The sequence below is a fragment of the Grus americana genome, chromosome Z (assembly GCF_028858705.1).
Source record: "Grus americana isolate bGruAme1 chromosome Z, bGruAme1.mat, whole genome shotgun sequence".
Taxonomy (NCBI): domain Eukaryota; kingdom Metazoa; phylum Chordata; class Aves; order Gruiformes; family Gruidae; genus Grus; species Grus americana.
Genome location: NC_072891.1, coordinates 36,073,802 through 36,089,383, shown reverse-complemented (window position 1 = coordinate 36,089,383; position 15,582 = coordinate 36,073,802). Strand labels below are relative to the sequence as shown.

Below are 15,582 nucleotides of genomic sequence, written 5' to 3'. Positions count from 1 at the left end.
GAAAGATTTTTATCCCCTCTGCCTGAGAATATCTATGAAGGATTTTTTGGTTTTTGTTTTTGGGGTGGGTTTTTTTTTTTTTTTTGTTTAAATAATGAAGGGAATAGGAGAATAACACCACTCATAGATCTAACCAAGAGCCTTTGGAAGGATCAGTGGTGCCTTTTCCACATAGCTTTAAACTCTATGTGACAGTACTGATCCCTGTGACCTGTGGACAGGTGACATTTAAAGCCGTGAAAGGGGGACCAGTTAATGTCACGATTGCCATTTGATCTTGCACCCTACTTACTGTGGCAATGGTGGCACAGGGATAACAAACAGGGACTCCCAACAGTTCCTGCTGGGAGGAGTAAAAGCACGTCACTAACATAGAGAACATGATGCAAACGATGAGAGCGGGCTGGTATCTGCAGGGTCTGGAGTAAGTGAGTAAATAAACAGTGCCGATCTATGAGACCAAGGCTGCAGGAGTAGGTTTACGTTTTATGGGGACAAACAGAGCACCATTTATACCTTTTCTGTGTTGGCTGCTAGCGATGCTTCTCCCTCCAGATCTGCCACAGCATGCTGACAGTGAATGTCTCCTACTTTGGGTACAGTGTGACTTTATTTTTTCAGTAACTAGTACTGCTAGATATTTTGTGTAATTCAACAGTGTGCCAGCACTCTGAGAAATAAACAATAGTCTTAAAAAGGAGATATAAGAGGAAGATAAATGAATTAAAGGAGTACATAAATATGCTGATAGTTATAAAATAACTATCTGATAAAATAGTTATGCAATAACCCAAACAAAACAAAATGGTTGGTACTAAAGTAATGAAACTGAAGATACAGAGCAAGGTAAGCTGGGGAAAACGTAGAATGGAAAGCAGAGGAACAGTAACAGTAACTTTGGCACCTGATGCTGACAAGGCTTGTCTTTTTTTTAACCTTGACTGTCACAGGAATGTCCTTCCTGTTTCCTTAGTATGAGCATCAGTCATCCTACCAAACTGCCTGCTCCTCAAGTGCCTCTTCTCTGCTTTCAGCATTGTTTGATCACAGGTTCAAGTATTTGACAACTCAAGAGTTTCACAATTTGAGAGTCTGACATTTTCTTTATTTTTCTGTGCCAGTCCATATCTTTTCTTTCATAATTTTTTTGGTCCTATATATGTTAAAAGAGTGGGAAATGCTCCTTCCGCCTCTTATTATTACTATTAAAGAAGCCTTATTTTAATTGCTGAGTTAATGGTGCCCCAAGCAACAGTGGAAATACTTGTCTTTCCCATTAATTTCCACACATTGCAAACTAACTTTCCCAGAATTCACTGTGAAGAGCACAGAAGGCAGGTTCTTAATTTAGTGCAGAACCTCAGAGGCTCTTTTTAGAAGCTAAATTGAGTTTCATTTGTCAACATATTATCAGAAGACTTTAAGATCTCAGGTAAAAACACACTATATGTGTTTTGAGGTACGGCTGGTTTTTGAGCACTTTTTTTTTTCAATAACTAGTTTGTCTGTTTTCACAACAGGTGGAATTTGAGGTTCATGACTTCTACTTTGAAAGGAGTTTACCGATCACTGTGCATCTTTCTATCAGAACAACAGATACAAATGCTCCTCGGGTTTCATGGAATACAGGTGAGATCTCTTTTCCTCAGTTTATTTTGCTACAAATTTTATAAGGCTTTGACAAAGCTCTAAAATTCAGATTTACACCTGGAGTTTAAGGATCAATAAACTGAGGGAGCATAAATCTATTTTCCCCCCTTTATTCATTTTAGGGGGAACATGTTACAACAAGTTGGAAAAATCTTAAGTTTTAACTGGAATGAAAAACAAAGAAAAAAGGGAGTTACAGAAAAATAAGGATTTATATATATAGCATTTTCTTCAAGAATGAACTGGACATTAAAAAGTATAAATAGTAAAGACAAATATGTGTTGGAATAGGAGTAGTAGGGTAGTGTGTGGAAAAGACCAGGTCTTGTTGGTATTAAAGTGGAAGGCTGCAAAAATTAACAACTAGAAAAAAAGGGCATGATATACCACTAGCCATTTGAAGCCTGGAAACCTTACAGGGTTAAGGCTAATTCGAACAGATTTATAATGCCTGCATTGGAGAGGGGATGGGCTCTCCCATCTAGATTGAAATGTACATTGACAGTTAATCCTTAAAAAGCAAAGGTATAAGATCAAACAAGTTAACAGCACAAAAAGAGCAGTCTCCTCACAGTAGAAGAGGGAAGGAGCTGAGGAGGAGAGGCCTCATGTCTCACAGAGAAGCCTCACCTGAAATGACTGAGTAAAAAGGAGAGATACTGTCCTTTGTCATGAAGATCAATACATATTTTTAAATGCAGACTCACTAAGGAAGCTGAGTGCCCAGTTTCAGACATTGTGAGATTGCAGGTGCAATGCTCCAGTTTGTGCAGATGTCCAGAAATGTGCCTAGCTGTCTATCAGATCATTGGGAACCAGAATACATTATTTCCCTGAAAAAAAATCCTTAGAGACAGTTGACTAAGGCAAGCATGTCAGAAAAAAAGCTGATATCAAGCTTTTAAGCTGGCCTTGAAATATCTGTCACAGGTAGGTATGTACATGAAATTAAACACGCTTTTTTTCCTGACTGCAAAAACCTTTAGAAAAGTTAGATGCTGACAGCCTTGTATGTTGCAGACGCTTTGGTGAAACAACACTCCGCTCTTTGCAGGCCTCAACATCCTGGAAGGGCAATCCCGACCGATCACATGGCAACACTTCCAAATTGTAGACAATGATGACATCCAAAATGTTCGCTTGGTCATAGTTGACGGCTTACAGCATGGGCGGATCACAGTGAGAGGTAAACCACTTCAACCTGAGGGCCTGTAAACATGATCTCTAGTGACAACTGGCTATGAAAATGTCACAGTCAGTAAGATGTTGATAGAGTCTGTCGTATGTCGTTCCCTGCTGTGGGCTGCCAGCATAAGACACATTTACAAGGGAATGAAGGTGTCGAAGGAAATACCTGGATGCACAGTAAAAAGATTAAAAATTCACAAGCTCATCAAGGAAGTCAGCTGCATAGCTTAGACACTTTTGCAAATAGAGTATTTATGCTGTCCACATCCTTGCATGGGACGTACTTGCAAGTCTGGCAATTTGCCCACACGTTACTTTCATTAGAAAATGAAATTGGTTCTTAGCTCCTTCACCAGAGCTAGGAGGTGAATTCAGCCCATGTGAGCTAATGCAGCTAGTAACAGCGTGCAGCAGGCCTGATGCTGCCCTGTCTCACCAAGACTAAATGAGGATGTGCAACTCCCGGAGAGACGGTGCTGCGATGCCACTGCCAAAGAGAAACGCCAACGTGACCGTGTATTTCTCTGTGTCGCTCAAAGGAAACAAGAAAAACCGGGGTAGGAGAATGCATCTTCTGCAGGTTTCCCCTCCGGAGCGAACAGCAAGACGCGCACCGGGGGAAGCGGTCACTGCCGCGCACCGAGGGGCAGAAGCGGCGGCCCGGCTCTGCCCCCTGCCCCGGGCTCCCCGGCCGCAGGGAGGTGGCCGCTGCAGCGGGGGACAGGCTTGCAGCGAGTTCTGCTCCCTCTGCTGACCGGCTTCCCTTGCTGCAACCACGCCAGGCGCGGGGATTAAAACAAACGTATTGAAAAATTCAGTGCTTAAACTTTTACTTTCTTAACGTACGTTTACATCCCAAAGCTGAAATGTTAAAGAAATCAGCAGGCGTGACCTAGGTGAAATGCAGTCACTATATTATCACTTCTTACATTTTTGCTTGAAGATGTTAAGGAATGAAGAGTGATTTTGATTTGTTGGCAAATACAGACATTTGTATATGGTTGTTATTTACTGGAAGCTTTAAGGTTTATTTCAAAAAGTGGCAATTAAATTAGACTTTTCTAATTTGTTAGCCTTCTGCATTGCCAATATTACTTGATTGACAATGACTTGACCAAACTTGATAGGTAATTTTGCTTTGCAATCTCATGAGTCAGCACAGTGCTGCACTCTTTGGGGAAACGGTTAGTTAGAAAAAGTCACTCTGCTGTTGGTAGGGTGGAAAGACGCTGCCACTACCACTGCCGGATTTTTTGATAGTTAAATGTATTAATGTAAAATGTAAAGCCTAGAGACATAGAGCAAGTATTTAAAGAAAAGGGGAAGGTCGTATTTGGAATTTAGTGGAAACAGAAACTATTGAGAAGTATGCTTCATCTCAGGAAAACACTGCCAAGGAGTTCAGTGTCTGCACAATCATCCTCCTGTGATGCTACAAACAGAAACTCTGTGGTGTCAACAATGTTAGATAGGCTCAGCCCTAGAGATGGTGACGGGGCGGGGGGGGGGCTGTGCAGCCAGCCAGGGAGTGGGCTGCAGGCTGTAGAGCAGCAAACCAGCTGTGCCTGCAGGAGCATGCAGAACCCAGGGCCCATCTCATGGTGGCAGTCCCATCCTTGCATGCAGCCTCCTGGGGTTTCTTAGCCTCCCATGGGCCAGGCAGCGGTGGATATTTCTTCGCCAGTGACCATGCCTTATTTGCATAGGCACGTGCAAAGGAAACCATCACCACAATTTTTGGCAATTGCTTTTTTTGTCTAGCAAGCACCAACTGATGTTCAAACTTTGAAGGAAAGCTCAGGTTTAGCCCTCCAGCTGCACCGTACCTCCAATGCTGCTGTCAAATGGTCTGAGCCACCACCCAGTGAATCAGTGGAGGGACTCCCATGAACTCTGGGGAACGGTGAACCAACCCAATACTTTGAATGCTCTTTTGTTGGGTTTGATAATGCCAGTTCTAGAGCTAAAGGAAAGTCCTGAAAGAAAGAGGTACGTGTGGTGGTGTTCCCTGCCTTCTGTCACCTTTAACAGGTTCCTGTTTGCTGGTGAGGCAGTTATTTCTCCATCCTAAAGTTTCCTTCCTTCAAGTAAGGAGCAAAGGGAGTGGGTGGGTGTCTCTGCTGATGTTACACAGCATGGAAAGCAAAAAAAACATTTCCTTGGAGGCCCAGGGTAATATCATCTCTTCCAGTACCAGCTTGCAGTTCTCGAAACATTTAACTTGCCTTAATATTTGTGTGTGTGCATAACGTGTCTAGTGAAGCAGAGGTATAAAATTGTCTTACAATATACAGTAACCTCAATATGCAGAAAAAAACACGACCCACAAATGTTATTTCTTACTTGCAATGAAATGCTGACCTGTAATGATAAAGCATATTCTCTTTGATGCTTAAAATACATGTAAAATATTCTGTTAAGAAAGTAGAGGTTAAAATTAAAGTAGAAACAGTTGCAGTTAAAAATCCTTGATATCTCAAGTTATCTTTAGTGCAATGGATATTTGGAGGATTTTCTCTGCAACCATGGTTGCAAATTCTGCATTCTTATTAACTATTCCAACTTCTACAAACTTGTTTCCAGTAGGTGAAGTTACATTTGATTTTTCTGGTTAGAAATGCGTTCTCCTTCTCTCTCCCTTAATAACACTCATATTGGTGGAAGAATTCTCCTCTGGGCTGAGCTGCACGTTTTTGATGTGTTTTCTTCCACTGTTTTGGCAGGAGGGAAAGGATTCATTTTCACAGTCTCTGACATTCAGGCTGGAGTTGTTCACTACCATCATGATGACAGTGATTCTACTAAGGACTTTGTGGTATTTAGGATTTTCGATGGCCTCCACAGTATTCGCCATAAGTTTCCAATCAATATCCTCCCTAAAGATGACAGCCCTCCATTTCTTATCAGCAATATGGTCATTGAAGTTTATGAGGGACAGACAATCCTGATTCAGGGCTCCATGCTCCATGCTTCTGACATGGATTCCAGTGATGATTACATACTATTCAATATTACCAAGCCACCACAGGCTGGAGAAATCATGAAGAAACCAGGACCAAACTTGATAGGTAATGAAACGCATCCACAATAGCATGCTTTCTTCATCCCCTCCTTTTTTAACTACATTAAATGTTAAAATTAGACAACATATTTTGACTCAGGACAAGTCATGGCAAATTTGGACTTCTTTCAGCATAGTGTAAATCCCCATCTTTAATTAATGTTGGTCTCTGCACCAGGATAACTATATGTGTGAACACAATTTATCCCATAATTCTTCCATTCTGAGTCCATTTCCCTACTGTACTTTTCTCCTCCAGAAAAGTTGGGATAATCAGGAGTTATTTCATCTGCAAGGATCCCTGACAACTTCAAACTATTAGATGACGCTAATAACACTAAAAGAGGAAGAAAGATCTCCTTCCACTTAACGGAACTCAGAAAATCCTGTGCAGAGGCTGCTAGTCCTGCAAATTCTTTTTTGTCCTCTGAACAGAGCTTTAGGCTATTTGCTGTGTTGCTTCATTTTTTGAATGACCTTTAAGTGACATAGAAAAGAAGTTGATGATCTTCAGGATACGTGGAAGACAATGAGATAACATTCCAAAGGGCTTGCCCTAGTTAGGGTGAGAAAGAGGACATTATGTTTTACCAGTTACTTGCAAGGCTAATGGATAATTTTTATGAATTATTAAAATCATGCACTGTTCAATAGAAGATATATTCTTCAATTCAACAGGGTATTCTGTCAGCAGTTTTCTTCAGAGGGATCTATTTAATGGAATAATTTATTATCATCATTTGGGAGGAGAAATATTTGAAGATTCCCTTGAATTTGTGCTGTGTGATAGCCATGACCCTCCCAATCTCTCAAAGCCACAGGTATGAAACTGAAGCATCTTTGTCAGAGTCCTTTTTTCAAATGTTGGATGATTTTACACCTTCTGACAGACTTTCAAATCAAACTGGTATAGAACTTTTCTGTTTGCCATCACCATGGTCACCACCACAAATAATGTTCTTCAGAGCTAGCTCTTGTTCTTGCTTTTCACGGGGTAATTCTCTCTGCCCGGCCACAGAGAGACAAGTCCATTGCAATGACTTTTTCCTACACTGTAAAATGAAACGTTGAAAAGAAATTAGATTTGGAGATGGTACAAACAAACTAAACAGCCCTCCTGCAGTCAACTGAGAAGAGAGTATTTATTTCACCCAGTAGTCCAGCATACTGAACTTAATTTTGTTTTTAATGTAAAGGGAAATCACTAAGATTCATAGGCTTTGCATTTAACTGTGGTATATCTCTATTTCTTGTGTGTTCATGATATGGCATGGCAGCCACATCCAGTATCTCATATTCCAGTGATCCACTTACCTTCTGTGTGTGCATGTTTGTGAACAGCTGCTTGGACACTCTCTTATTGAGAGGAATGGCTGCTGATTTTACTGTCTTCCTGATTTCAGGTGATGATGGTGCACATTATCCCTGTGGATGACCAGCTACCCAGAGAAGCCCCAGGTGTGATCCGTCACCTGGTTGTTAAGGAGACTGAGATTGCTCACCTAACTAAGAAACATCTCCATTTCATAGACGTGGAAGAGCAAGACAGGGAACTCACATACACCATAACTACTTCCCCATTTTTCTCTTGCATGCATGGGTAGGTGTGACCTGCCATACCTTTCAGGTGGGCATGTAAGAGGAGCAGCCGCAGTGGCAGTAGCATGCTTGTGTCTCAGGTTCTTCATCTGTTTGCTTAAAGTGCAGGTGACAATAGCTGGGTGCAGCTCTTCTGTTGATGAATAAGGGTGAGCTAGACCTGAAAGCAAGAGAATAATATATAGAGCAATTAAAAAAATAATAAAAAAAAAAAGCATAGTTTAGCAAGAAATAAGAAGGAGGAAAGCACCCAAAATCTTTTATTTTCTTTTGTTGGACTTGCGTTTTACACTGGCCCATGGGATCCTGTATAGCCTTGAACACAAGTCACAGCACCTCTCCTAACTGATAGAGTGGGGCTGATCTGGACCTGCCACAGACTGAGAAGATGAGGTGCCACAACTTTTTCTAGGATATATATTATTACCACAGCACTGTGAAAGACTCCTGGTCCTGGACCAGGAACCTGTGGAGCAGAATACAGGCAGAACAGGTTATGGGGGCAATAGGGATATGGGATGGATAGGTGTAGTAGCAGTTTAAATGTCACTGATGCTCTTTCACCATTTGGTAAATTCATGACAGCATTGGCAACAATTTGCTAAATAGAGAAGTTTAAAATCCAGCCATTGTACGGTTTATCCTGAAGATCAACACTTTCAATTTTGACCTGGAGCAACAGAAGATCAGTACATGGCTGGGGGAAAAGGACGTTTAGGCTGTTTCCCTATTCAGTCAAATAGCCACATGGTTATCCAGTTGGCTGGTTACTGCTGTTGGAAAGCTCGCGTGCTGTAAACTGGCTCATTTCAGAAGTTTAGAAGATGCACAATAACGAGAAATAATTTATTTTTCTACATAAAGATAAATGCAGGTGCGTAAGTAATAAGAATGCGATGGACTAGACTTGCAGGTGGTGTAAATGGTATCTGGGGTGTGCAGACACACACACGTAGCAAACCTAGAGCATTCTTATAAGGTGTGCACTGATTTTTCATAACCATCCTGAAAAATATTTCTTGTGGTCAGTCTTCTGTGATAATGTTTAAATGAATAACAGGGATAGAAGAAAGAAAAATGCTTTTCCTTTCAATGCAGTTGGGAGTGGGAGGTTAATTTGAAATGCAAGACTGAACTATGTGACTGTTGTTTTTCCTGTTTTTCAGTATTGCTAACTGAAGTGTGACATATGTATTTTTGTACAGCCACTCAGATGCTGGGAAGCTGTTTATGGTGGACACCATCCCCAAGCTGGTCAAGGATCCTGCTGCTCTTGCACTGTGGTCATTTACTCAGGTTTGTTATGTTACCTGACACCACAAGCACTTCTAAACAATTTTTAAAAGTTACAAGCATACGGCTTCTTTTTGACGGGAAAACAAGAGGTGAAAAATGAAGAGCAGTACTGTCATGAGCTCTGCTTAGGAAGCTGAAAACTTTGCTAATTCAATTCCAGCTTTTAGAACAAATTTCCATCATGCTTCAGTTCTGCAATATGTAAACACAGCTCTCCCGAAACCAGCAGGGGCTGCAGTTGCTTAGGGTAGGCTGAATTTGGCTCCAGCATGATATCAAGAGGAAGGGAAAAACATACAAAATGTGGAAATGAAGCCTTGACAGTTTACTGCTGCTTCTCAGTGTCTCCACCAATAGATATGGTACAGGCTGGAACAGGCCTTTTTCAGGATTTTGTTCAGTTTTCATGCTTCTATAGTTTGACAGGTGTCATGAATATTCATAAAGTGCCTTGTTTTAGATCCTGCTGTATGGCTAAGGCTGCATAATGGTGATGGTTGCAGTCCCACAATGAGAGCTCTGAGTCTATAAATCCTTAACCACATGCCTAATATGGGTGTCTGGATGCAAGATTTTGGTGATTATTTTAGTCTCTTTCACTGGCTTGCCCTCATCTGGGGAGGCAGAGTGTTCAGTTTATTCATACCGGTGAGGGCAAATTCAGCTGCTATGGGAGATGTTACATTAAAAGCTACGCTTTGATGAATTGTTTATTTTAAAGTCACAATTAGAAAATGCCCTGGGACCAGCATTCTTAAAAGGCTTCATCAAGACAGTAAGGCTATTGCCTCTGTTATCACTTATAAACTGTGTCTGTATTTTTTGCTACAGGTTTGAGTATTTGAAACTGTACTCACCTGACTGGTAGCTAAAGACACATTTAATCAAGGTATTGACAATAGCTAAAGAGTATGTGAAAAGTTTCTGGAATTAACTTTGACAGTTTGGATAACATCTGATCAGGAGATGAGAAAGGTCCCTAATGTCGTGAATTACGGTGACTTGCATGATCTCTTCTTACATGCCTCCCTCTTCTTTTTGGCAGCATGCTGTGAACTATATGAAAGTTGCCTACATGCCGCCACTGCAGGACATCGGGCCTGAGCCTCAGCAAGTCCAGTTTATTTTTTCCATCAGCAATCAGCATGGTGGCACTTTGTATGGGATCTGCTTCAATATTACAATTCTTCCTGTGGACAATCAAGCCCCAGAGGTAGGGTGGTGGTGAAGGTGAGAGGGAAGAACTTGGAAATAGCTTTGGGTAGAAACTGAAATGTAGAGAGATGTCCTGATCTGACTGAAATAAAAAATAAACTTTCCATGGGATCAAGATTTCAATGTCTTGCATGTAGCCTGCATTGGGACTGAAGTGGAAGTCAAAGTCTGGTGAGTGTGCAAGGTGATTTTTTGTGCTAAATAAGCTGAGGGCTACCTTCCATGTCTGAGTGGCTGTACAAAAATATGTATGTCACATCCTGGTGTGGCACGTCACTGCATCCCTCCTCTTTGTGTTGCCTCTTGCCTATGAAGGCCAGGAGCCTCCGTGAAGGGGATCATTTCTGGGCTGCATGTATTAGGTCCTACTGTTAATAAATTCCTTAGGTTTTCCTAACACAGCAGAAAAGAGTACAGCCTTCAGCATTTTGGTTTTTAAGGTGTCACACGTCCTCATACCAGAGCAAATTGACATTACCCTGACTGGTGTAAGTTTGGAGGTGCAGTAGAAAAGAGAGTTCAGCATTTCTCCTCCATGCAGGTTTTTACAAGCCATCTGAGAGTGGAAGAGGGTGGCCTGAGCCCTGTCACAGAAGGACACATTCTCATCTCTGACGTGGACACGAAACGGGAGCATCTCCTCCTCCTCCTGCAGAGACAGCCTCAGCATGGGGCGGTGGAGCTGGATGGCATTCCCATGAATGAAGGCGACAGGCTTTCCTGGGGGCACTTGCACACCCTGGCAGTCAGGTTAGAAGAGTGGCTGTCCTTTTGTCTTGCGGTGGCTGAGTCTCCCAGTTGGATGAGTGAAAGCCCTGCGGCGAAGTGGTGCGAGGCGCGGAGGCTACAGCTAGCTCTGCTCACCACGGCAGGGCTCTGGCAGAGCTGCTCCAGGCCAAGATTGCTGGCTGAGCCTCGGGACCGCAATGGTCACGCTGGAAACTGAGCTGTTGTGTGGCCAAGAAGAGGGAGCTAGTGGCCATGTCTGATGTAGACGGGTTTCTCTATAAAGGACTGCCCCATGCAGATGAGGCGGCAAATTCTGTATTCAGCCATGCAGTTCCTGTGAAGAAGGCAATAGTTGCCAGCTTGCTTCTTTTAAGGAAGCCGTGTGTTTATTAAACTTGGTTAGTTCATAAGAAAACTTGTGTTAACACTGATTAACCTAGAGACAAAAATTTTGCCACTGTATTTGTAGCAAGAACAAGACTTGACTTTCTCCATACACACAGAATTTGAGCTCCCTGGCTCCGTTTCCAGCTATTAGTCAAAGAGGGCACTTACCACAGCGAGGACACACATGTTTGGTAGACACTTCACAAGCAGCTAGAAAATAGATGATAAAGCCTCAGTGAAACCTTTTTTCTAGCTGATGTCTGGTTTATCTTGGGGGTTTTCTTCTTGTAGGAGACCCCACAAGCCCTGTGAAGACACTACAATCCAGAATTAGCAGTCTTAGATGGACATGCTTGCACAGGGATTGGCTTTTTATATTGGGAGGGATCCACATTGTCTGGCATGACCAGAAAGCACAGCTGCTCACAGCTGCTTTGTCTGTGTGAAAACTTTTTTTTTTTTTTTTTTTTTTTTTTACACAGGTATCGGCATGACGGCTCTGAGACTCTCACTGATGATGTCCTTTTTGCAGCCACAGATGGCATCCACTTTGTAGAGTTTATTCTGCAGATCACGGTCAGTGTGTTGCATATTTCTCAGAGCAATTCTGAAGAAGAGTGCAAAACTTGACTTCTGAAACTTTTTGCATTCCCTTGGAAACTGGAAGATAATTGAGTTGTTAGGCTTCCATTTGGACCCTAGCTTTCAGGTTTATGTGGCAAATTTGAGAGGATATTTGGCTTGTACTAGCTGAAAGGCATCTGTACTTGCGCCAGCTTGGGTTCTTCTGTCTGGAATTCTTCTCTCTGTACTTAAATTTTTCTCAAGCTATAATTGTCTGGTTTCGTTTACTTTTGTCTTTGGATTTTAAGAGTGACCCTAATTCCACTAGTTTAATTTTGTTCATAGAGAGAGCTCAGTGTACTCTGACACTGACACCGTACTGCTGGTTTGGGCTGGAAAACAATGTATTAGAATAACAGGTTTCCACTGAAATGAAAATTAAAAGATCTTATATTATTTTCCTGATTAGGTGTTGCCTGTGAATGATGAACCACCTGTTATGCGAACAGGCCTTGTTCCTGTGCTCCACTGCCTGGAGGGTGAAGAAGTGGTCCTCTCCTCAAAGTACATTTATGCCACAGACGCAGACAGTGATGACATGAAACTGATGTTTATACTGGCTCGCCAGCCCTACCACGGGGTAGTGAGGAAAGCTGGCATCGCTGTGGATCGTTTCTCCCAAGCTGATGTCATCTCTGGTTTAGTCACGTATAAGCACACTAGTAAGTGAGTTAAGGACAGACTGGAAGGTGGTCAGAGAGTTTTTGGCATAAAATCTTAACCTGAATCTGTATAATCTTTGCAGAAGCTCAGCAGGAACTGCTGAGAAACCACATATGTTGTTATTAGGGAAAAAAGTAAGCTGGCTTCAAAAAAGGGCTGATGATACACAGCTACCAAATGTTTTAATGTGTTCTCCAAATCCCTGTTTGAACAGAAAATTATATCAGAACAAGTACGTGAAAGCATCATAATCCTGGAGGATCTCTCACTGTTGCTGGTAAAATATCTTGGGCTTTTTTGGCAAAATTACTATCAAATTAGGTACAAAATTGAGTCTTTTTATTTGTTTCATGACATTAAAAAAAAAAGTTGACCTTCTTCCATATTCACGTTTACATAAAATAATGTAACACTGTAAATGAGGATGCCAAGTTTTAATAGAAAACTGCTAACAACCTGAAGTACTTCTTGCTTGCCTCTCCAATCTAGATGGATATCCAGTTTTGGACAGTTTATAGTCTTTCTGTACTACAAGATAAATGTTGTTCAGAATTTCTTCAAGAGAATCACAGTGCTAAAATGATGTTATTTTGTGGTTTTATCTCTAAAATAGAAAAAAATACTTTTTTTTCCCTTTTTAATTACTCACAGAAATCAAGGGCTAGTTAACCCCCTTTCCTACTTAATTTTGTCCTTTCATTAGCATTAGGAGTTTTCTTTTCTACATCTCTGATGACAGCTTTAGTCTTTTTTTTTTTCCTTTTTTTTTTTTTTCCCCAAAGGCTCTGGTTTTCTGTGTAATTAGTCTGTAATTTTGTGCGAGCATGGAGAATATTTGTGATATTTTCAGGCTTGGCACTGTCTGAAATGAACAGCTGGTATTTGAGAAGAGAAGGAAGTACTTGATTATGGCCACCCATAACAAACTTTTCTTCAGCATCCTAAAGATACCAGGAACATTACTTCAGTGGCAGTGTTTTGCAGAAGCAATGAAGGACAGAAGCTGACCTTCAAGGGTGCAGTGCCTGTGTTTTTCATTCCAAATTTAAATGTGCTGCTGCCAGTAGATATCACAAGAGAGGGTGGGAGTCACTGCCTTTCCTTTTCAGGCAGCTTATTAGTAATATCTCGCAGCAATGCAGTACGCAGGCCGGCAGAAGTGCTGAGAACTGGGATATACTCAGCCACAGATGCTTCCTGCAAGGGGTGGCAGCTCCCAGTCCTGTGCTGTATCAGCCCGCGTTTTGAACGTGACTACATATAGGAATAATATGCAGTATAGTAACAAAGCACAACCCTTGTTAGAGTCCATTTGGTAGTGGTAAGAGGCATATGCATTTCCTGGTATGCAAAAATGTTTTCTTCTGGAAGAGCATGGATATTACCAGTTGTCATAGAGAGTATATATACGAAAGAAAGACCTTTTTCTACATTCTTCGAGAAGGAATGCAGAAAAAACCCTCTCTTTCTGCTCAAATGTACATTTTGCACATGCCTTGGTGCACAAAGAACAGAACTATCTGGATTATTAGCAATTTTATTATAATTACAATATAATATTATAACATTGCAATAATAATAACAATTAATAATACTAACTCAGTCATATACTTTTCTATACCATTTTATTCTAGAATAGAAATAAGTCGGTTAAAATTAATTACAAACCACAAACCAAATCCCAAAATAAACAGGACTCCCACCAGCCAGAATTAAGAGTTCTAGTAATTCTGCTGTTGTTTTCTTCTTCTGACTTTGAATATTGCAGACTGTTCTTGCAGGATACAAAATTATTCTTCATGAAGTTTTGGTAAAACATTTATTCTGAACTGCAACATTTTTTCCAGGTGGGGAGATTGGCCTGACTCCTTCTACTGACATCTTAACCTTCATTGTCTCTGATGGTGAGGCTGGCCTAGATGTGAAAGACTGCTGTTATGATGGACCTCTTCCTCCTCCAGTTCCTCTTCATGATCCATTTCCAGTATATGACCTTAACATCACTATACTTCCAGTGGACAATCAGCCTCCATCAATTGCAACCGGTGAAAGCTTCCTCTCACTATAGCATTATCATGTGGGCTATGCAGTACCATAATGGCTAAAGAGTCAGGGGGTTTGTTTGTTTGTTTGTTTGTTTAGCATCAGAAAGAGTCAGCTGAAATCAGCATACAGAAGTTTTGGATCAGAATTTCCATCAATATTTTTTTTTTCTTTTGCTAGTACAGTGCAGCCACCAAATTCAGCTGCAGGTGCAAGTATGAGTAATTGCTTGCGGCTCTTCAGCTGCATGTTTAAATTATATGTTTAGAGATGGGAGTGCTCAAATCTGCTTTCCTCCATCTATACACGACCATTGCTGCATATGTAAGCTATGTCTGAGTAAAAGTGATTGATATCTTGTCCCTGAACTGAACCTAGGTCCAGACAATGTCAGGTTTACACAACGCAAAAACATAAACATCAATATCTATCTATATTTGCATGTAAAGTATACAACAGAAATTTACACTCTGTCCCTCATATGGAGGGAGAGAATCTTTTATTACCTAACTGTTAATGCATAAAGACAAATCTAGGCTATATATGTAACTGATCAAATTAAAAGATGTAAAGCCACAATTTCGCTAGTACTCCTCAGGATCAAAAATACTCAGTTAAAATGGAAATAGTGTTGGTAATGTACATTTAGTCCAACTACAGCCCATTGTGTGAAATTGCCATTTATTTCCTGGGCTTTGGACAAGGTTTGTAGTATACATATTAAAGGTATGCTTTCTGTATGCTTGTCTTTTTCAATGACATGTGTTTGTAAGCATCACGTATCTCAGAGAGTTTTTAAGCATGTGTATGAGTAGTTTTGTAATTTGCAGGCTCTCACCCAAGTAATGTTATGGAAATGAAGCATAGTCCCAGCAGGGAAATTAAGCAGTGATGCATGAAAAATTGTTCATTATGAGCAATTCGTAACAGCTCTCATGTAATTAATGCTCTAACAAACAGAGGTAACAACTGATTTTGAGCAGCACATAAGCCTTACCTAATAACTCACTAGTAAAATAATTTCATGATCCCTTTCCTCTATACATGACGGCAAAAGTAGAGTTGATGGTGTAAGCAGGAAAAAAAAAAACCCTAAAGCAAAACCCCTCAGTAACTCAGTATTTGTT

The 15,582-nt window shown here is 41.0% G+C and overlaps 1 protein-coding gene across 6 annotated transcripts in view; it reads left to right on the top strand.

The window, feature by feature from the left end:
• The window catches only part of FREM1 (FRAS1 related extracellular matrix 1), a 74,196-nt gene that overhangs the window by 19,634 nt on the left and 38,980 nt on the right, over nt 1-15,582 (top strand). For all 6 annotated transcript variants that reach the window (XM_054810609.1, XM_054810610.1, XM_054810611.1 and 3 more), the window contains exons 7-17: nt 1,521-1,629; nt 2,705-2,836; nt 5,562-5,906; nt 6,578-6,720; nt 7,303-7,499; nt 8,704-8,794; nt 9,840-10,007; nt 10,551-10,759; nt 11,608-11,701; nt 12,159-12,411; nt 14,260-14,457. In XM_054810609.1, the coding sequence (XP_054666584.1) occupies nt 1,521-1,629; nt 2,705-2,836; nt 5,562-5,906; nt 6,578-6,720; nt 7,303-7,499; nt 8,704-8,794; nt 9,840-10,007; nt 10,551-10,759; nt 11,608-11,701; nt 12,159-12,411; nt 14,260-14,457 (1,939 nt within the window). The remainder of the gene's footprint in view (nt 1-1,520; nt 1,630-2,704; nt 2,837-5,561; nt 5,907-6,577; nt 6,721-7,302; nt 7,500-8,703; nt 8,795-9,839; nt 10,008-10,550; nt 10,760-11,607; nt 11,702-12,158; nt 12,412-14,259; nt 14,458-15,582) is intronic.